Raw genomic sequence first — 22,573 nt, 5'->3', positions numbered from 1 at the left:
CGGGTGTCACAGATTTTATTTGAATGAAGCAAAAAGTGAGAGATGTACAGTATAACAAGGACACTCTCCTTCGTTTTTTTTTACTTATAAGGGGAATAGAAAAAGAAGAGTAATTCTTTTCAAGGATGATAGTTTCTCTCCCAAATAAAGCTTTAGAAGCTGAAACGTTTAATGATGCACTTCTAATGAAAACAATAATGCTGCAGTTGGCTGCAGAGACATCATTTTCTAGGACAGGCATTGTCACCCTGGTTTTAAATGGGACGTTCTTTACTTTGTGCTTGATTGGCAATGGTAGGGGGGGCTTCTTAGTCAAATCCACTTTTAGAGATATTTGCTGCTAAATGAAAGCCTAACACAGAAGCGGAGCACTTAGCATCATGAGTATTGTTCAGTTAGTCTCTAGTGCTGAAAAGGTATCTTTAGATCATGTTCTTATATAGGGCAAATATGATAATTTAGTTTAGCATTTCATGTTATTATGTAGAAGCTCCATGTTCCTTGTACTGTTCTTGAGTGAATCACTTGTCTACGTTAAGGCTTTTGATCTAGAAGACAAGATACATACTGTTATGGTAGGAATGTTGTCTTGAATTAGGGTCATCTGGGATAAAAAAAGATAATTGAGTTTTAGTCTCTTCTTCGTGTGCTGCTTACTGCTTGCTTACTTATGGCTGTAATCTTTCTTCTGTCTTTATTCCTATTATTGCATGTCATGCGTTCTGTGATACACTGAGGAAGATCAAAAAGGCTACAAAATCAGGAAACGCAATTCTTATGTGTACACCAGTGTAGATTGGGTAACTGTCATTTTGGAGGAACTGCATTTTTGGTACTAATACGTACTTTGTGTGGTGAATAAACAAAAACTGTACCAGAAGAGAGGACATTTGTTATAAATCAAGTCCCATGCATGGCTTTTAATATGTGAAATGCTCAAATAGGCAATGAATGAAGTAAAAGACTTCTAGACAGCGTGGGTTGATGATTGGACTATAGTGAAAAATGACAATTTGTAACTGAGAATTTGCTCTATCAAATAGTGTTATTGTGGTGTTTCTATCTCTTCTCATTTCCATGGCAGTAAATAAGAGGCATTACTTTTAGAGCAACCTATCTAGTTGGAATAGCTTGTGATAGTGCAAATTTTATATTTATGGAATAACATCATGTGCAGAAAAAGCTCCAGTATATGGAGGAAATGAGTTGGACAAATATCCAAAAGTAGTGTATGCAAATTATCTTAAAAAAAAAAACAAAACAAACAAAAAAAAAAACAACAAACACAAGCAAGCAAAATATAGGAAATGCAGGAGCATACTTAAAGTGAGAAGCTCCCAATTTGCTTAAGGCAGAAAGTAAAAAATAAAATATTTTGAAACAACCTCATGCAGATCAGCTGAGATACTTAACTGTCTGAAGTGATTGTAAAGTTGCTGCTGAAGTTTCTTCTTTGCCCTTACCTATTTATCAATCAATTTCTGGAAAAATAATCAGTCTATTTTCTCAATTTTCAATATTTCCTCATTTGAATATTCCTAGAACACTTTTTTAAGTTATAACGGTTTAAGCTGTAACTGACACATTCCTTTTCTAAAGACATAAGGACTGTATTATTTTTTTTATATTACTCATGAAGATCAGAGCATAAGCATGTCATTAATTGTTACTTTTGCTACATAACGGTGTTCTTAAAATTTTCTAGCCATACACATGCATATGCTAGCAGAAGCATGCTTAGTGAGAATTTGTTCACTCCATATATATGAAACTTGTAGTTGAATGGTGTTTTAAATCTTTTTTTATTTGAATATCATTTGGTAATTGAACTGCTTTCTAGTGACTCTTAAAAACCATTAGTTTTGAAGTAGGGAGGAAACAATTATTTTCCTAACTAATCTTCAGCTTAAATGATATAAATGTAATTTGCTGCCCACAAGAGGGTGCTGTCTGCTAGCAGCTTGAAAAGCAAAAATAAGGATTGCCGCTTGATGTTGAATTACAGATTGCTTTAACAAATGACAGACTTTTATTTATATTCCTCTGTATATGAATTGATAAAATATTGGGAAAAAATTCTTAAAGTTATGTAAATATTTTGTGCTATCACACAATTATTCTTCTGTACTTGTTTCTTGTTTACCGCTTGTCACTCATGGGTTTCTGAAAATGAAGCAATTTTTTTGGTTTGCTTTACATAAAGGGGATTGAAGGAATTGACTCTCTAGAGATTGGGCCTGTGGCAGCTGAGAAGCTAAAATTTATGTATTGTGGCTACCAAGCTTTGGTACTGACTTGTTTAATGCTTTATTAGAACTACCACTTTGCAAAAAAGTAATGTAAATGAACGAGGAGGGTATTTCTAGCAAGACAGCAATCTTGAGTACTCGGTGCTGTAACTCTGGTTATTTGCTATACTGTTCCAAATCTTGCTTGCTAAAATAAGTTATTTCATTTTCCTTTCTTTCTGCCCCATACTTTATTTACTATTTTCTCTATTGTTATCTCAGTATGTGGTTGAAATGCACCCTAATTTCCTGCAAGTTTTTTTTTCCTTTTGAAGGTATCAACACGTGTAGAGAGAAGACTTCAGGAGATAGAACAAGAAATGCGTGCTGAAAGACAGCTTATAGAAAGGCGCCAGGACCAACTGGGACAGATGTCTGTTCAATTACAAGAGGTATACAAATGAAAACTTCCCCATAGTCAAGATCAAATGAAAACTCCTGATACTCAGGATCAAATTGAGATCTTGCTGTCTTTATGACCCTGTGTCTGTCAAACTGGCAATCAAATACGCTGCATTCGCTTTTCAGTGCTTTTCAAACAGTTTAGGTCAGAGCAAATATCTGATGAAGTATAAAACATTGTTTAATAGACAAATAAAAATGTTAATACTTTTCTGTAATTTTAATTTGTAATATAATGTCCTTTTGTGCTTACTTTAAGAAATCTAAGACAAGTATGCCTCTGTTTCTGCTTATAGTGCTATTTGGAAAATGTGTGAATCTCAACGTACTGTAATTATTTAATGTTTATAGAATCATTGACTGTCTTAGGTTGGAAGAGACCTTTAAAATCAGGTTGTTCCAATCCTTAAGATATTATTTACAATGTCATCTCTAATATAAAGGTGTAGTTGAAAAGAAATCCATAATTCTGATGTTTTTATTTTTAATGATGGTATATGTGCTTTTTTGGAAAGCAGTTTTATGCTGTGCCATGATATTGAGGAGCCTTAAGGTAGACCTGTGCTTTACATTTCATATGAGACTACAGACTCTTCAAAGAGGTCATATTTAAGAAGATAACATACTTTTTAAAATATGAATTAAAAATGCTAATAAATATGTTCTTAGTATTTCTACTACTGTTTCAAAATCAGTGCATCATTTTTTTTGCCTATTGATACCTTAGTGGGTGAAATGAACTTTTATATGAACAAGTGTACTTTATTACAGTTTTCAGAAGATGCAATATTTCATAGGGATTTTAATCTTCAATATGCCTATGTCTATTACTTGACTTTTTTTTTTTTTGATTGGGCCTTCAATCTGGTAGCAGCATGCGTTATGAGAGGAGTTGCTGTTACCTGATAGTGTTATCTGTTAATTGGAAAAATCTTCCTTTATGCTCTTAATAATGACTTTTATCTATAAAGATATATTGATACTGTGATTATTTCCTTGCAAGGAAAATCTGTTTTCAAGTGAATGAATTCAAATATATTTCAAAGAGTTTCACAATTGGCAGTGTGAATCATAAATCTTTAAGCTAGATATATTTCTTTCAAATAGCTCATCTCTTGTGTTCTATGCAAAATGAATATTAAATGCAAAGTGATTGCCCTAACCTTCCATTCCTTTAAGCTTTCCAGCTGCATGTGAAAATATTTTAATCTTTCCTGCAAATTCTATTTTGTTATACACATTTTTTTTAAATTGTTTTTCCCAAGGAGCCCTTCCTGTTTAAACAAGATTTTATGATACAAAAATTCAGTATTCAGACCCTAACATTTGTGAAGCTAAAAGGAAAGTTCAACCCCTATTAGTTTGCTTGGTAAACTTTCATTATTAAAGGTTAGCCCAACCCAAGATTCAGAGCCAGTCCTGACTGGAACAGACTTATTCCACACCCAGTATTTCATAATTGCAACTTTTCTGAGTCTCATTCTTGGCGAATGTCTTCACTTTCTCAGGAAAGGGCTTGTATCTCTGTATCTGTATCTTCCTTCTGGGTGTTTTTTTTTTTTTTTTTTTTTTCCATCATGGCTTCTGGATTTCTTTGACTAGACGTACTGTTTGGGTCCTAGTGGAAATTAGATTACTGATACTGCAATGAATGGAGGATTTTTTTTTTTTTTTTTTTTTTTCAGGCTCTTCTGACCTTCAGTGGAAGAAATAGGATCTAGTGACAATTTTTTTTTTTTTTTTTTTAAATGAAAGACTCTTTAATGGATTGCAGAAGAAAATGGAGGCAGTTTAGATTTGAAACAAAGGCTTCCAGTAGTACACTTCCAGTAGTAGTAGAACTCTTCCTGCTGCTTATATCAAGGCTGTTATGTTCAACCTCCAAGTAGAAAATTATGTGAATTCTGGAAATTGTTTATATTTCTTAGGAACAGAGCTCTTAGGAACATTTTCTTAGGTTGAGCTCTTCAGTTGACACACTGGCAAATTGGACCAGGTTGGGCCTTAATTTTGGAACTGTTCTCTTTTTAAGAACAAAATAATATGAACTCTGTACGTGTTGTAATACTCTAATACAATCCTCAGTGTAATATAAACTGAGAAGGTGTTGTATGAGAAAACTTTTTGAGGAAAAATATTTTCTACCTTATAGGGAATAGGAATGTAAAAATTTCTACGGAGATAAAAAGTCTAGAAATGATGTTGTCTTGAATTGAAAACAAGGAGGGGGAAAAAATGCCAGCACCAAAACAATCTAAGAATTTGAGTTCTTGAACTGATATTTTTTCACTTTGTGTTTCTTTTGTATGGGGTGATAGAGATAAATAGATTTTTATTCGATAAACCAAATAAAATGAATAATGAAACTTATGACTGTGAAGCATTTAAAATTTGTGAACAGTCTTACATGACTGTCGTTTCAACAATGAATCTGTAAGCTGAGTACCAGTCTTTTTGTTCATTTGTTCATTACTTGCACTGATGTAATTGTATTTTGCTAAGGTATTTATTTTTCTACAGTATAGAAGAATTATGTTTGTCATTCACTTAAGTCCTTCAGCAAAGTTCTTAGAGAAATTTTTCAGTTTACACGGTTTCTTATGAATTCTTTTACATCCTGTATTTGAAGTAGGCAGTCTTTGCAAAACTCCAGTCTTGTGGTGACCACTGCATAGATTTAATGTTCTGAAGTCTCTTTTTTATCTTTTTTTATTTCTCCAACATGCTTTACAAGTAACACTACTGGAAGGGGATAAGGTTTGGACTGAGATCTAAAATCCAGTCATTCAATATGTTATGGATAATTTACAAATAAATACTATTTAAAGTATTTGTGGCAATTTGGTGAGACAGTTTTTTCATTATTTTGCTTGCTGTGCATCTCAAACTAAACCAAATCAAATTTAATTTTGGATTTGATCAGCAGTACTTTGAATTAAAAATTCTGGTGAGGTTTAAATGTTATAGTGATCTGTAAGGGAAAGTGCGATGCCCGTAACTGGCCACTACTTGTCAGTATTTTACCATCTTAAGATGGACATCTTCCTAAATCTAGATTATTTAGTTACATATTTTCAGAGCTTAACTGAACGTGATGACACTTTGCTATTTCTTTTTCTCCATTTGACTTCTCTTTGTCTGTGTTTTTCATGATCATCAAACTTTATTTGTATTTCATTGTTAGCCCCATGAACTGATTATTAATGAAGAATATATCTGGTTATATGTTGGCTATAAAGAAAACTTCAAATATAAAATTTTACATCTTTAAGTTTGCTTTTTTTTTTTTTTTTTGACTCTGTGCTTGGTAATATTTCTTGAGTTGGTGTGTATTTGAGGTCTACTTAAGCAGTGCTTATAAAGAAAACCTGAAATTAGTGTGAGTCACCCATCTTCACTTCTATCTGTGATATAAACTTGTTTCAAATTAGAAACGATATGAAATGTGTTCATCTTGTCAGTGCTGCTGGCATGTGTACATAGGATACTTTACCAAAATGCATTTTTGTCTAAATTAAAATTATTTTGATATTCTTTATTGCTTTGTTTTGAATGTGAAAGCACCATCCACTTAGTAACACTCATTTGCATATATACCTCTATTTTTTTCTAAAGCAAGATCAAATATTCTTAAAAATAGCCTTAAAACACCTTTTATACGTAATGTCTATCCTGGATGACTTTGCTAATTCTTATGCCTGTCTTTATGAATTTTGATGAAATGAGAATTATTTTGATGAAATTCACAGAATCATAGAATGGCTAAGATTGAAAGAGACTTTAATGATCATCTGGGTCCACCCCTCCTACCTTGGGCAGGGTTGCTACCCACTAGATCAGGCTGACCATTCAACCTGGCCTTAACTTTGTTCAGGGATGGGACACCCACATCTTCTCCACAACCTATTTCGCTCTCTGAGAAGAGAATTTCCTACTAACATCTAACCTAAATCTCCCCACTTTTAGTTTAAAAACATTTCCCTTTGCCTGTGTAAAAAGTCAGTCTCCCTCCTGCTTATAAGCTCTCATCAAGTAGTGGAAGTAAGCAATGAAGTCTCCCCAGAACTTTCTGTTCTCCAAGCTGAACAAGCCCAGCTCCCACATCCTGTTCTGCAGGAGAGATTCTCCAGCCCTCTGATCATTTTTGTGGACCTCTTTTTGATCTGCTCCAACAGCTCCACATCTTTCTTGTGTTGGTGGCTGTAGTAGTACTCCGAATGGGGCTTTTGAGTGTGGAGATAATCCCCTCCCTCTATACCTGGTCACCAACCTTTTGATGCTGCCCAGGATACAGCTGGCCTTCTGGGCTACAAGTGCATGCTGCTGGCTTGTTGTCCAGCTTTTTGCCCATCAGGACCACCAAGTTTTTCTCTACAGGGCTGTTCTCAAAAAAATAAAATAAAAAAAAAAAAATCTGTGACTGCCTCCACCCAAGTGCAATAGCTTGCAATTGGCCTTGTTGAACTTCATTGGGTTCTCATGGACTCACTTTTCAAGTCTGTCCAGATCCTTCTGGATGGCATCCCTTCCTTGTATTGTCTCTCTCCCTTCTATTATGTCTCTCTTTCTTAAGAATGAAAATGATGTTTCCCTTTTTCCATTTACCAGGGACTTTTCCTGATGACCAAAAACTTTTGAATGCGATGGAGGGTGGCTTGGCAACTGCATCAGCCAATTCCTTCAGGACCTAAGGAGCATGCATTGTTCACTTTAGGTGTACAGAATTATCTTAATAGAATGTTTTGAATGCACTGATTATATTAAAGTAATGACTATGGGTACATCTTACTGCATGTACTGTGAAGTGCAGAAGAGTTGGTGGACTTTAAATAGAGGATGGGTAGAGCGATGGTCAAAAATGTTGAAAGTTATATTTTTATGTGTCCTTCTCTATGACCCTTTTAAAGAAACATGATCTTTATCTGTACCCTGACACATCTGGATGTTTTAACGTATGACTGATATTTGCCCTTTTGCTGTGTGGTGTGCCACTTGTGGCTAGTAATTTCTGCTTTGATTGCAGTTTGAGTCTGACTCGCTTCTCTGTCTTGGAACATGAGCAGGTCTCATACAAATGTATCTGAAATAGCTAGGCAAGATGTTTAAAGAAATAGTAAAATACTTGGACCAGTGCTAGCTCCTAATGTGGCAGGTTAGGGAAAAAAATTCATTCAGATTAAATTTTTTTTGTTGTTGTTGTTTTTTTAATAAAGCATGAAGCTGGTCTGCTTGCATACTTTGTCTAATATGACTTTATTTCACTGTTCAGTTTCACTTTGGAAGAGCCAATTTCAGTTTGTGGTCTGTGCGCAACTTTCAAATCTTTTTTTATTTGGAAGAAAAGTTGTTTTTTTTTAAAAAGAAACTTTAAACGTCATATCTTGAAGATTTTCTTCTTGGAAAAGATTGCTGAGATCTCTGTAACCACAGTTCTTATACTTTTCCCCTATACTTTCTACTATACTTATAGTAGCAAGTAAATGATTTTCTTATTAATAGTGTGGATTTTAGTGCACTACGGATGAAGTACAGTGAGTGGAGCTATATAACGTATGTTGATATTCTTGTGCTATCTCATGACAGTAAAGTCTATTTAAAAAAATAATAAAAACCTATAAGAATTGCTCCCTTGGGTTAATTCTAAAGTTCATCTAGCCTGTCAGAGATGATAGCCTGTTACTGACTGAGCAGACTGCAGAACATCTAAATGATCCATCCTGAAATTGTGTTATAAAGATGTCTTTACACACAAATTCTCTGCTTCCTTGTGGCTCCCTCCAGGGCCTAACAAGTTTACACAACCTCCTTGCTAGCTATCTACTGGCCAGCCTACACGTTAATCCCTGTAAAGAAAAAGATGTTGTTGGGGGAATTCTAATGACTGCAGACTTACTTCCACTCCTTGGGGCTTCAGTGCTGCTTTGCTAAGTTCCCTGGACCATGCTTGCCTGTTTTTAGGAAACTATCAGGAAGGATATTGGAACTGCTGTACTCAGCATCCACTTCCTACTTGTTATTTTTTTGACCCTTTCGTTCCCCCATTTCCCTCTTTGGTGACAACAAAGAAGGATAAAAGGAGGTTCTGAGGAGACCTTATTGTTCTCTACAGCTACCTGAAAGTAAATTGTGGAGAGATGGGGGTAGGCCTTTTCTCTCAGGTAACTAGTGGTAAGACAAGAAGTAAGTTGTACTAGAGGAGGTTCAGTTTGGATGTTATGAATAATTTATTCTCTGAGAGAGTTGTCAAGTATTGGAACAGGCTGTCCTGGGAGGTGGTAGAGTTGCTGTCCCTGGCGATGGTCAAGAAATGTTCAAGAAACGTAGTACTGAGGCACATGGCATAGTGAGGGAGGATTGGTGGTTGGAATAGATGGTCTTAGAGGTCTTTTCCAACCTTAATGATTCTGTGAAATGAAATTAAAAAAAAAAAGTTGTTGGCTCTTTATATGGTGTCTTTTACATTTTTATGTAAGTCTTCATTTCTGAAGTTAAACCTTTCGCAGAGAAATCTTCAGTGGAGGAGAACAAGATTGGCATAAGCCAGTAAGAGATAATTACAAAGGAGGGCAATAGATAGCATAGTGCTATCTTTTACCTACATAGTTTCTGAGTCATTAGTAAAAGCTATTGGTTGTGGATGACCAAATATTTCCCATTCTTAATGACATTCTAATTGCTTAACTCATGTTCTGTCTGGTACCTATTGGAGAAACCTATGTTTCACAGTTGAAGCAGTGCATGTGAGGTACGTTTTATTTTATTGTACCAGCTCATTTTTTTATAGTATTTTAACTTTGATATATTTGAAGTGTTTTTTCTTAATAATAAAACGATTATGGGTAGTTTTTTTTAAAAAAAACAATATACAGAAAATAAAAGCAAACATTATATTTGTAGTATCAGTGATATGAAAGACTGCCTTTTTGTTTGATGTTATTGCTGTTTAATAGTCTAAATATCATACACTGATTCTAGTAAGTTGAAATGACATATTGATTTCTGTGGTTTTTCTGTGAATTTGGATGTACTAGTGATGCAGAAATGTACTATTGCCTTTTACAGGGGCATCATTGAAAGCTTTCCTAGGATTTCTAATTCAGTTCAGATTTTACTGAGCTACAATTTAGTTTTCCTTAAACTGAATTTTATTATCTTTATATGCTGACTTTCCTAGCAAAATCAGCACATGAAGAAATGTATTTTTTTACAATTAATTACATTTACAATTAATTACTGCAAAAATTAAGGTTGGCAAACAGTTGTCTATATATAGCAGTGCTTCTAATGTTGCTAGAAAAATGAAACAGAATTGTAGCTAGTACATATCACTTAAAAGTAAAACAACAACCACCTTACGTACAGTAATAACATTAGCTGTTATTTTTTCCCTATGCTATAGCTGTAGGGGAGTTCTTCCCAGAGTCCTTATGACCAAGCTGGGAAACTGTCAGATTTGAATGCAACTTTGAGTTATATTGGTAACTCATAAGGACGAATTTCAACATGTACTGAATAGTTAGAAAAATACCTTAAATACTGCAAGATTGTGATTTATCTGATTATGAATCAGTAAAATGAAACCTTAATTCTTTATGTAGCATAATATTTTCAGTGACATTGTAAGTAGCTTCCACAATCTATTTTTTTTAGTATAAACTGTTCAAGCAGGAGAGAAAGCCAAAATATACTGAAATCCATGCATTTTATGATATGAGGATATAAGGTTAAGAGAAATATAGACATCCATTTATTTCTATACAAAGCTACTTATTAAAATAAAGCTTCTACAGTTAAATTTTTAATGAATTGCAAACTTTCCCCAGTATACAGCAAGTAGAAAATGTTCAAAATTGCATGAAATTGCACTAATGGCAGGAATCACTTTTAGGAATATTTGTTTAAGGAAATATTTCTTTACGATGTAAAATAAATATTTAGAAAGAACAGACTAGAAAAAAAGCTTTTTGTTCTGGGCAGGCTATAGACGTATTTATATTTTGTAATATTGGATCAAAATAAAAGCTGTGTGCTAAGATCTCCAATGAATTGATTTTGTGGCTATCCTGGAAACTGCTTGGTCATGTATTATAGCAGAGAAATGAGTTTTTGATGCGATTAGTCAAATTCATAGCAAATGCAGTGGGTGAGTTTGTTATGGCATGCAATACTTAAGATTTTTTTTGTGTTAATATGTCCTGTGATGTCTGCTGCATTTCTTTACAAGTAATTAGCTACATTTTGTAAATAGTGTTGGTTTATAGAAGGACAATATTTCAAAATTAGTAGTCAAAGCAGTTTTATTTTCATAAGATGCTTTATAAAATTTATGTTGGTGGTTTTAGACACTCAGTTCGAAGTGGGACAGGAAAAATCTGTATGCTTTGTCTATTTATTTTTGAAATAAAGCATAACGAGCTTTAGATCAGTAATGATTTAGTTAATCCTGCTCTAACACTACAATTCTAAACATCTGTCAGAATTCAAACAACTTTATAGAAGGGCTTTCCTCACTTCAATGCGTCATATGTAGTGTAATCGCATATTCTGTACTAGAGAATACATTCTCCTCATCTGATATTTTTACAGTTTATCTATAAGGGATCTCTTCAACTTCTTAGTCTTTCACTTCATAGTGTTTGGGGTCAGTCTTGGGCATCTGTGGATCTATAGATCAGAAGGATGTTAATGCTAGTTGTAATATTGTATGTGGCCCAGTATGCCTATGTATGCATGAGCATTTTTTTGTTATTTTTCATGACAATAGGCATTGACTTCACCTGGAAATTTTAGAGACTCGTTTAGTCAAAAAGCACTCGTTTAGTTCTTAAATGTAAGGCAGATTGCTTCATTTTAATGTACTTAAAAGGAAGACTTCTAACTTTTTAAATGAAGTTCACAATATGTTTTTCAATTTTTAAGGCTTTAAAGAAGCAGGATGCTAAAGCAATGGAAACAGAAGAACTTGTGAAAAATAAAGTTGTGAAATATGAAAGTGAAAAGAAACAAGTAAGCCTTGCTTTTATTCTTCTTTGGTTTAAGTTACTGTATAATGTCATATGTTGTAGTATATTCTTTGTCCTTCAGAGAAACCAGCAGTATAAACCTTTCTTTACTCTTTAAGATAATACAGTGGAGTTTTTCTTGTTTGCTTTTTTATATCAGACACACGGAATGCAACTACACTAAACTTATGTCTTTCTTACTAAACTCTTTAGTTACAGTCTCTTTCTTTTACAAGTGCTCCATCTTGCCAGACGGACAAGCTTGTAGATTATCCTTGATTTCTTTTTTGATTTGTCTCTGAATAGTCAAATAGATGTAGTTAACTCTCAAATATTTTCAGCAGCTCTACAGTGTGACTTTTCTTCATCTCAGCAATTAATGCTTGTTTCATTATTTTGCAAACTAGTGATTATTAATACTTTTCTTTCTGAACTATTTTTTTGTTTCTTTTTTACCATCTATAGAAAACAAAGTTGCTTATTTCCTTTTTTTGCAGGTTGCAAGGGCAGTGTTACGTTATTGCTAGCTTTTTCCCCCTCTTATATAAACTTTAAACTTTTTGTCAATAATTTCCATGCTAAACCTTTGCACAAGACAATCGATGTAGTATTTTATATTCTGTTATTCTTTTAATTTCATTAATACTCGTCCTGTTTACTTTGCACATTTGCCAGCCTCCTTAGCATTCACAAAAGAGATATTATGTCTGTGATAACAATTCCCGCTTTGAAAAACTATTTTTATTTCCACATGCATCTTTTCAATCTTTGAGTTATTTTTGACAAGAGTTCTCAAAATATTTCATAGTTTTTGTTTTCTGGCTTTGGAATGGTAATCAGTTTCCTGACTACCCTGATTACACATTCTTACATTCCCTTGACACAGTATTTTAGGGAAAATTCTAATTGTATGAAAGTCCAGGCTCTTCAGTTTCTCAGTCATCTTGTTTGAAAAAAAACTGAAATACAACTTTGAACTTTGAACACAGTACAGAGAAGCACTGAATTTACCAATTACCAGTTGTACAAATTGTCATCTTTGACGTTTTTATGAATAAATTATATGGCAAAGATTCAAATGTTAAGTCATCTTATTTTCTGAGTTTGAAAGTATGCCACAAATCCTGGCATGTTTTTAAAATTTCTTTTAATAGTAGTTTTTTTCTTTTGTTTAAGTTATAGCCCTGTGAAAAGTAGCTTTTATGCTTCTTTGTTTAATTTGTTTCTTTTTGTTTGTTTTGGAGTTTATATACCATCTTCATGTTATGTATATAAGTATGCAAAAAAAACATAGGCTATAAGTTAAACATTCTTTTAATGATTTAAATATATCTGAGATGTAATACAAATGAAAATTTGTGTTAAGGATTTGGATGAATAAAAATATGGCATATATTATACTTTATTTTAAATTATAGTTTGTACCAATTAATTTGTGTCAGGATTAACTAGTTAAATAGAACTTTTGTACTGTGATGCACACATACCTTTTCTTTCTTCATCATTTTCTGTAAGCTTGAGCAAGAATTGGAGCAGTCCCAGAAAAAGCTGAATCAATCAGAAAGCAATAGAGAAGCTCTTTTGCATCAGGTAACTGCTTTGGTGTGATGGAAATACTGAAGTTTTCATATTTGGCTATTTCAGTCTTTTTGATTAATCTTCTTATCTCATATTTGATAATGTTCTTTTGGAAAGGATGGAAGGAGATTCAGAAAGAAAGATTTGAATACAGGTATACACCTTTTTGAATGTATGTTCATGTATTAATAAGAACAGTAATAGCAGTCATGGTGCTTTTCAAGTACATTAACACATTATTTGTAACTGCCCTTCATAGTATGCTCTAGAACAACTTCTATATTAGTGATTATTGTTATGCAAAGTGCATGACTTCATGTACATCAGTGGCATAGCAGTATTTGCTGCATTGTGCACTACCATATGAGGAAAAAATTAAAAAAGAAGGCAAACCATCTTGAAAATGATCCAAAGTGTGTTCTATATGATGCCTACTGATGCAGATAAGGTAGAATCTTAAGGATGCGGGAAGCTGGATGATTATAGCATTAGGAAAAAAGTCCTTTTACCTAAACATTTGTAACTGTATATAAGAGAAAGAGTAAAATATATAAAAGGCTAGTATGTTTCTTGAGAATTGGCATATTATATATTTAATGAGTAGAATTTACATAAAACATAAAACCTTATACATATGTTTTCAATGTAAAAGACAATTAAAACATATAAAATGATATTATTTTGTTTAATCTGGAGAAATTAATGCTCAACCATGGTCGCCATAATGGATTTAAATGATCCTTTTAATTTTGATTGAATAAACACTTTGTGGCTTTAACTAGGAACTAAATTATCTTTTTTTGTTTACTATCTGCAGAACTATTGAGATTTATTTATAAACATTGTGTACAGTTATTGTTTATGTTTGTTACAGTTTAATAAAAGTATATTATTTACACTTTCATTCTGTTTTCTGTCAAATGTCTGATACTTCAATACTTGCTTTAGATTGAAGATCTTCGTTCCCAACTTTTGAGAGCAGAGGAAGATCGTGCAGACTTGCAGCGTCAAATTTCAAGTGTGGTTATGCACCATCAGAGCTCCCAGGATGTGCGAGAAGATGAAAGGAGAATTAGAACAGGTACAGATCTCAAGTTTGGTGCTAGATGCCTGCAAATTAGTTAATCAACTGGAAGTTAATTGAGGTTCCTTTGCTGTTTCAACTAAAACAGCTGATAAAATCCTCACTTTCAAGTTAATAAATACTCTAACAAATAAATATCAATTTTAGAATATAATACCTTGATGTCTGTGGTTAAAACAAATGAAGATTATTAGAGAGAATTGTTTTGGATAGTGTTTTTATGTTATTCCTAAATACTCCTCATTTTTTTTCTTTTTTGAAATTTCCCATTTCATTACATTTGCAGTTTAAAACCTGTCAACTTGAAAATTATAGCAGATGTCCATTTTGTAGCTGGCTTTTGGTAGAAGCTCTTGTGAAGTACTATCATATTCCAGAGTATTTAGGAATATTATCGTTATAATCCAGTATCATTCAGTCATGACTGAAATTGCAGCTTTTTAGAATTCTAGGGAAATGATATTTAGAAGAAAAATATTTTAAACAATTTCAACATGTAATAGTATTTTAAATTATATCCTTAGTGAAGCCTTTGCTGTTTTGTTAGATAACTGTCTGACTTTACACTTTACAAATGTAATCAAAATGCCTTGGAGAATGTCTTTTATCTTTCTCCTCATTAGCAAAGATATGTGGTACTCAGTATCATGGAAGAACAGCCACTCCAAGTCCAGTGTTTTGGTAATGTTAAATTAATTTGGTTAATGAATTTTTATGTTTTCATGTCTCAGCTATTGAATTATCTTGATCATGGAAATGTAAATCAGGTAGTCAGATTCCTAACTCTCATATAGGTTACTACAAAATGATTAATTGTGTACATGGTTTAGGTTCAGAAGTAACACAGGATTGTCATTTTAGTGTTCTTTATTAAGTTACTTCAGTCTTAGTGTACAGGCTTAAAAGAGAACTTCATGTTCAAGAAAATAACTTTGTTTTTTTTTCATTTGTTTTATAAATATAGCAAGTGTGAAAATGTAGGGAAATGTAATGGATGTATAAAACAGACAGAGAGGGAGAAGAAATGAAAAATCAAGCAATTATTTTTGTTTTCTGAATTATTTCTTTTTCTTGGAAGGTGTATGCAAACTGAAATTTTCTTTGCCTCTAAAGACTTTTGAAATTTTGGCCTAGGATATTTACAGCTTATTTTTGTCAAGAACTTTTCCTGTTGTTGTAGTATTGAGACATAATTCACAGAAAACAATGCCATCTTGGAACTCACACTCAGGTTGTTTAAAATCTTTGTCTTGAAACTTGTGGAATTTTTTTTATTTTACTTGTTTTTTTGTTTTATTTTCTCCTTCCCAAGGATTTAGGGAGTGGGGGGGACCCCCTAAAATGATTAGATAACAATAAGCCCTGAAATACTGGTCTTCAGTGGAAGGTTATCATTAATTATAGCCATTTTTCACAGATTCATCAATAGCCTTGTAGTAGTCACATATAGAAAATTGCCAGAAGAAAAATGAGAAAAATAATTTTCCACGAGTCCATGTTTCTACTGGGCATATTATTCTGTTCCCACTGTATTATAGTAGCTGAAAGATATGAGAGAGAAAAGCAAGAACTGGAGAAACATATTTTGGAGCTTAAAGCAAAACTGACTCATAACACAGCAATGTCAGAGATAGAAGAGCTAAAGAGACACATGGAGCATAAGGACAAGGAGAAAGCACAGCTTGTATTACACATAGAGGTAAGTTTTCTTTGTAAATAATTTCCCATATGCTTAAGGTATGTTATAAGCCAGATTAGAGTGTGAGTGGCTCTCAAACTCTACTGAGTTTATTCTGTGAGTAAGTTTGAAAGGTGATCTGAGCTTGCAGAAGTTTTTCTCTCCTGTCTTTTTTAATAAACCAAAGAATTCGCTGTTGCACATGAATTCATGATTTGTATCACTTGCCTTCTTCTCATGTCCAAATAAAAGATGATCTGATTTTTATCTGCTGTTACCATGAATAGCAGTTCATGGAGTTACTTCTGTAAGTTTAATTTCAATCAAACTGAAATACCTTGTTCTATGAGAAGCACATTAACAAAAATAAATCGTAACTTCTCCTCTCACTAATAGATGCAGGGTAATAGTGATGATAAATAAGCATGCTAATAGTAATAATACTGAAAAATCCACAAGATCTATGAGGATGGAAAGAACTGATTGCCCATAGATGATGTAGATGTCCCACCCTGGAAGTACTTGAGGTCAGGTGGAACAGTAGCCTGACAACCTGATGTAGTGAAAGATGATCTTGCCTTTGACTGAAAGTTGGAACTAGGTGATCTTTAAAAGTCCCTTTCAACTCAAACCATTCTATGACTTGACAGTCCCATAAAACATCCTTTCATCTAAGTTAGAGGAACATGGGCTTGAAGAATGCGCTACTTGGTGGATAAAGAATTGTCTGGTTGGCCACAACTAAAGAGTTGTGACCTATGATTCAGTGTCTGAGTGGAGACCACTGATGAGCAGTGTCCCTCAAACATCTATGTCAGTTCTGAGACTGTTTAATATCTTCACTGATGACATGAATTAAATGCCGCCTTCCTTCAGAAGTGTGCACAAGGCACCAAACTGAATAGTGCAGTTGACAGTCCAGAGTGTCCTTGACAGACATTTCAGAAAGGTCCTTCTCTTTGGTTTGGGGCAGTGTCACATGCGAATATAGTCTAAGTGATTTATAGATTGAGAGCAGCCTACGAAACGATTCTGGAGGTATTCATGGATTGAAAAATGCAACATAAGCCAGCAACATGCACTTGCAGCCTGGAAATCCAATTGTATTCTGGGCTGTATCAAATGAAGTGTGGACAACAAGCTGAAGGAAAAAACTCTTTCCCTCTAGCATGTTCTCATGAAACATTACCTGAAGTAGTGACTGAACTACTGCATGTAGTTCTTGGGCCCCTAGCACAAAAGAGAGATGGACCTGTTGGACTGAGTCCCAAGAATGATCAGGGGACTAAAACACCTCTTCTGTGAAGCCAGACTGAGGGAGTTGGAGTTGTTTATCCTGTAGAGGGCTTTGAGGAGCCTTTTTTTGCAGCCTTCCGACACTTAAAGAACAATTACTCTTTTAAGGTGTGGAGAGACTCTTTACGTTTTCTGTATTCATACCATTCTGTTGTCAGCTTCTTTGTTGATTTAAATTAAACGTTATAACTGAAATTGCATTGGGAAAAATTGAAGTCAAAATAAGTTCCAAGATGCTGTTTGAAAATTGCCTATTGTGAGCAGGTTTAAAAAAAAACCTGGGCTGCTCCTGTAAAGGAGAAGGCAAGCAGAATGCATTTCCTACTGCCCATAAAATCGTAGAATTGGGGTTGGAAAAGACCTTCAAGATCATCAAGTCCAACTATAGCCTAACCAAAATATCCTAACTCTAACAACCCTCCACTACATCATGTCCCTGAGCACCATGTCCAAACAGATTTTAAATATAATCAGGGATGGTAGTTCCACCACCTCCCTGGAGAGCCCATCAGCCTTAGTGTTCTGGCTGGGCAACAGATTATTTGAAGCACACCGGGTTTTTTTTTGTTTTGTTTTGTTTGTTTGTTTGCTCATTTTGTAGTGCCCGAGAAATTCCAGTTACCTGGGTGGCAGGAATGAATGGGATACAAACACACGGAAAAATATCTCTTAAAACTTCTTCTCATAGAACATGCCATTTGAATGTCAGAATGATGTTCTAGTACAAATTTCCTGCTCTGTGAAAATATGGATGGAAGAGGACTCAGATAGGGGTCACTGTCATTTCTGCAAGTTAGAAATCTGATTTTTCTGATTAGCTTAACAGAAAACACTTTGTACTTCTTATCTGCTTCCCATTGCCATTCACCTACAGAAGCAGCAACAGGAAAATAGAGGTGGTTTTTTTTCTTATTTTAATGAGACATCAAGGAAACAAGGATGTGAATTTCTAAACTTATGTACTAACAAAGCATTTGTCAAGCCTGTTCCAACAGCTGCTCTTATCAGATAGTCTGATTCTCAGTTGGAAGTTAGCACTCCTGTTTAAATTGAGTTAAACTTATCTTTGATTAGTGGAGAGGATGTAACTGTTTGCTTCTGGTGTACATGTGATATAAGAAGTTTCTTGTCATTTATTTAAATGTCATTGTTTTCAAGAATTTGAATTGTGCCGTACATTTAGTCCCTGTTACCATAAACACACAATGTGATGTAAAATGGAGAGGATGAGAAAGATTATATTCGTGTTCTTAAACTCATGATTAGAAGTGAGTTCTATCTTTAATTTTTAAATTTCGTGGAGAATTTTAATTTTAATTTTTCTGGTTTACCTGATCTTGAAAATAAATGTAATTATTTTAAATATGTTTTTCTTTATGAAACTAAATAGAAAGTGATTCAACCTTACTAATAGGTTTAAGAAGTAAACAAAGTTTGCAAATTGTAAAAGTACAGTAAGCTAGTTTCTCTGTGTATGCTAGTTCATAAACATATACAAACTCTTAAGCTTCTGAAATAATTTGATTTACTCAAGATTTCTCTAATTCTAATTAGATTCTAATTAGGTCTGTGGGGTCTTATAATATTGTTTATTAGAGTGTAATAGCAGACAGTTTGTTTAACATATTTCAAGTTTCCTGAGAAAGAGACAATGATTTGCTTATTTAAGATTAGAATTCTTTAGTAATCAAAATCTTTCAGCGTTAGGAAGATTGAGTGATGTTTTTAGCCTTGTTAAAATCTATTTTATGACTTTTCTTCCATTAAAGATGATGGTGTTAGGCATTATTTTAATTATGCAGGACAACCAAGATATCTGAAAATCATTCAATACAACTTTAATAAATTTATTCTTACAAAATATGAGAAATCCATGCCTTTACCAGCCTGTATCTGTACTGTATCAGTGATTTGTAAACACTGAAGTAATGCTCCAGAAACTTTATGAAAGTGACTAACATGTACACATTTTAAAATGTATCTGAAATCGCATATCTAACTTAAATTCTAAGGTGTTTCAGCTGAATCTTTACATTTACATATGCCTCTGCATATCAGTGCCACTAGCACTTGTGATTGTATGAAGGATTGAAACCTTCTGGATCAATGATTCTTCGTGGTTAGATAGAGTACGAGTCATATGGGATTCAGTTCAGATTGTGATGAAATACTTGCAGCGTGTATTCAGTAAAAATTACATAGGTCACTCTGAAAGCAATGCCTATTTGTTTCCATGAAAACTACATCGGATACAAAGAGCACAGTAACACTATTTTCGTAGTGCAAATTCTCAGCTACAAAATTCTTTTTTCAACACTGTCACCACCGTTAACTCTGCATCTTTGCCAGTGATGAAAAGGAACCTGTATGTTGCACTTGTAAAATTTTGCAGAAGTGGAGATGACCTGCTGTCACCACTGCTGAAATGTACTATGCGCTGCCTCACTTTGCTCACATCTACTGTTTGGTCTCCATAATTGTTCAGCAAGTGCTAATGAATGTCAGTGGGTGTAATTTTTTCTGCATGAAGGAATTCAAAGACACACTTTTGCTTCATACCACTTCCATGTCAGATGCCATTCTATCAGATTACCCTTTGCTGCTGTCTGTGGCATGGAAATAAAATGTAACAGAATATTGGTGGGAAGGTTTCAACCTCTACTGCCATACCACCAATATCCACCTCTGATGCTGTGGGCTAACATCATAAAATAGAAAGCATTAATTTCAAAGCAGCTCTCGTACTTTAGGTGACTAACATAGTAAGCATGGCTGAAGTGAAATATGACTTATTTAGTTCTTATTATAGATTGTTTGCACATAACTGATTTAAAGCATGTCATTGTATGAAATGAGTTATCTTCACTTTCATTTTAAATGTTCATAAATGTTTTAAGGATTATTGCACTGAACACACGATGTGGTTTATTTTCTGTTCCTACCATGAAATTTGGTTTGCTGTTTATGGTGATAGGTTTAAATGAGGTTGAAAATGCAGGTCAAATATACAGTGTGTAGTCAAGCTAGGGGACTGTAAATCTGAACTAATCACATGTTTAAGGCCTATGATGATTAGTTTCTTTTATAGATAAATAACGACCTCTAAGTAGAAAATGTTGATCTTTGCCTACAATTTCTTTTGAAAGTTGGAAGATAAGTCTTATATTGGGATTCTGGATATGTAGTGAACTAGAACTTAAATACACAGCTGTTTTATGTGGAGTTAATGTTGCACCAGTCTTTCAGTTTGTTAATCCCCTTTTTCTTTGCATCATCTCTAGGTGGAGTCTGTTCACTTAAGTATTACTGGTGTTGCATTCTGAGGGCTGATACAAACTTCAATCAGTTTTGAAAATAACACTTGTGTTCAAATCTCCTGAGCATTAAGTTATTGTAGCCCAGGATTAACTAAATAAATGCAATGAATTTTTAAGAATTGCAAGAAAATTAATTCTCTTTTGAAAAAAATCCCTAGGTACTAATGCCAGGAGGAGCATTATTGTCAAATGCGCCGCTGGTGTAGTGGTATCATGCAAGATTCCCATTCTTGCGACCTGGGTTCGATTCCCGGGCGGCGCAGAAAGTTTTGATGATCAGAGGGCTGGAGCACCTCTCCAACGAAGAAAGACTGAAGCAGGTTCTAAGACACTAATAGTAAGATTATAACTAAGACATTAATGATATGTGGTCATGGCAAATACAGGAAGGCATCTCCTTTGAACCATTCAGGGCATTGATCCGGACCTGCTTCTTATTCAAGCAAGTACTTTCTGATCATATAGCAGAACATACAGATAAGTGATTCAGTCAAACTCTATTTTAGAACTTCTAGCTTTTCTTTGTTGTAGACAAGTCAAACACAACGTTGAGGTGTACAGACAGATAATAAAAAGTGGCAAAGAGATTACTTAACTCTAACTGTTACCTTAGAAGTGGTAGCTGAATGTATTTACCACGAATTCTCCTCCATTTTTCAAGGAATGTCTAGAAATTGAGAATGTGCTAGAATTTTCCAAGGAACCAAAACACAGGACCATAACCTGCACTTTTTATAGACACTTCAGTATGGACAGTGGTGTGTGAGGTGTACTACTGCAGATACAAACATCTCTGCTTGATACTTGTATACGCCAATTCCTGTAAAGTGAAGATATACATATGCCACACGAAGAAATTGGACAATTACCAGTAACCAATCTCTCTATGTACATAGATAATAAATATCTTTTCATACAAGATTTTTTACTAAAAGAATTTTACATATCTTACAGCAGTGCATATCTGAAAAATTGCTTATTTAATGTTTTAAATACCAGTAGGGAATACTTCTACAGATTGGGTAGAATTTTGAAATGAACATGAATGTTAACATACAGACAAACATATGGGTCTTGTACATCGCAAAAGGAATTCAGACGTACAGGTCAGTACATTTGGGAGTTCTGTTATATGAGTACGAAAATAAAGGCTGTGGAGAGATAGTCTTTTTCTGTTCACCTTGTTTTACATGAAGAGCTACGTGCAAAGTTGAAATGCTGCAATTTTTCAGCTTATATCCTCTTTGAAAAGTTCTATCTTATTTCCTTAATAGTAAATTAACATTTATATTAGTATATCCTTGTCAAAGTTTATTCTCCCCATGCAAATTAGCTACTGTTGATAAATTAGTTGTTTTAACATAAGCATAGAAAACAAATGTTTCTGATTTTCTATTCATGTTACTAGAAATCAATAATTTGGAGACTAAGACTTCTGTTAAATGAATGTTAACTAATTAATTTAGCATTGCTTTCTGTGTTTAATCTTAGTCTCGTATTCCATTAAAGTGGCTGTGGGAATTGTAGTGTACTAATGAAATGTGTTCTTTGGGGGAATTCTGGTTAAATATATATTTTTATAATGATGCAGATAATTGAATAGCACATTGTTTCAGGCGGATGTTTTCTGTAGTGTCTCCAGAAAAACATGAAATAACCCTAATCTGGTTGTTTTGTTTTTTTTATGAGTCAGTAGTGAAACAAATCATGTATGTCTTTTTCTGATGTATAGAATTGTAAATCAAGGAGATTTTCCTGTTGGTTTTTTTCTGCCACCTGCATAATATTTACTTTATTATTTTTTACTATATTTACTTACTTTATTACCTAAATAATGTGGTGTCAACATATTTATTAATTTAATCTCAGCTGTGTCTAGAGTGAGCATGTTCATCTTACAGGTGAACAACTGATAGGCAAGTGGATCA

At 33.8% G+C, this 22,573-nt stretch overlaps 1 protein-coding gene and 1 non-coding gene across 5 annotated transcripts in view; both read left to right on the top strand.

Annotated features, from left to right (window-relative positions):
- CEP128 (centrosomal protein 128) overlaps positions 1 to 22,573 on the top strand; it is a 95,153-nt gene that overhangs the window by 13,267 nt on the left and 59,313 nt on the right. For all 4 annotated transcript variants that reach the window (XM_052693488.1, XM_052693484.1, XM_052693485.1 and 1 more), the window contains 5 exons: positions 2,564 to 2,680; positions 11,610 to 11,696; positions 13,208 to 13,282; positions 14,219 to 14,351; positions 15,893 to 16,053. In XM_052693488.1, coding sequence (XP_052549448.1) covers positions 2,564 to 2,680; positions 11,610 to 11,696; positions 13,208 to 13,282; positions 14,219 to 14,351; positions 15,893 to 16,053 — 573 coding nt within the window. The remainder of the gene's footprint in view (positions 1 to 2,563; positions 2,681 to 11,609; positions 11,697 to 13,207; positions 13,283 to 14,218; positions 14,352 to 15,892; positions 16,054 to 22,573) is intronic.
- On the top strand, positions 20,837 to 20,907 carry TRNAG-CCC (transfer RNA glycine (anticodon CCC)). Its single transcript has one exon. It is a non-coding gene; the product is annotated as a tRNA-Gly (tRNA).

The sequence above is a fragment of the Tympanuchus pallidicinctus genome, unplaced genomic scaffold, assembly GCF_026119805.1.
Source record: "Tympanuchus pallidicinctus isolate F22 unplaced genomic scaffold, pur_lepc_1.0 scaffold3, whole genome shotgun sequence".
NCBI lineage: Eukaryota > Metazoa > Chordata > Aves > Galliformes > Phasianidae > Tympanuchus > Tympanuchus pallidicinctus.
This window is presented reverse-complemented; position numbering and strand designations above follow the sequence as displayed.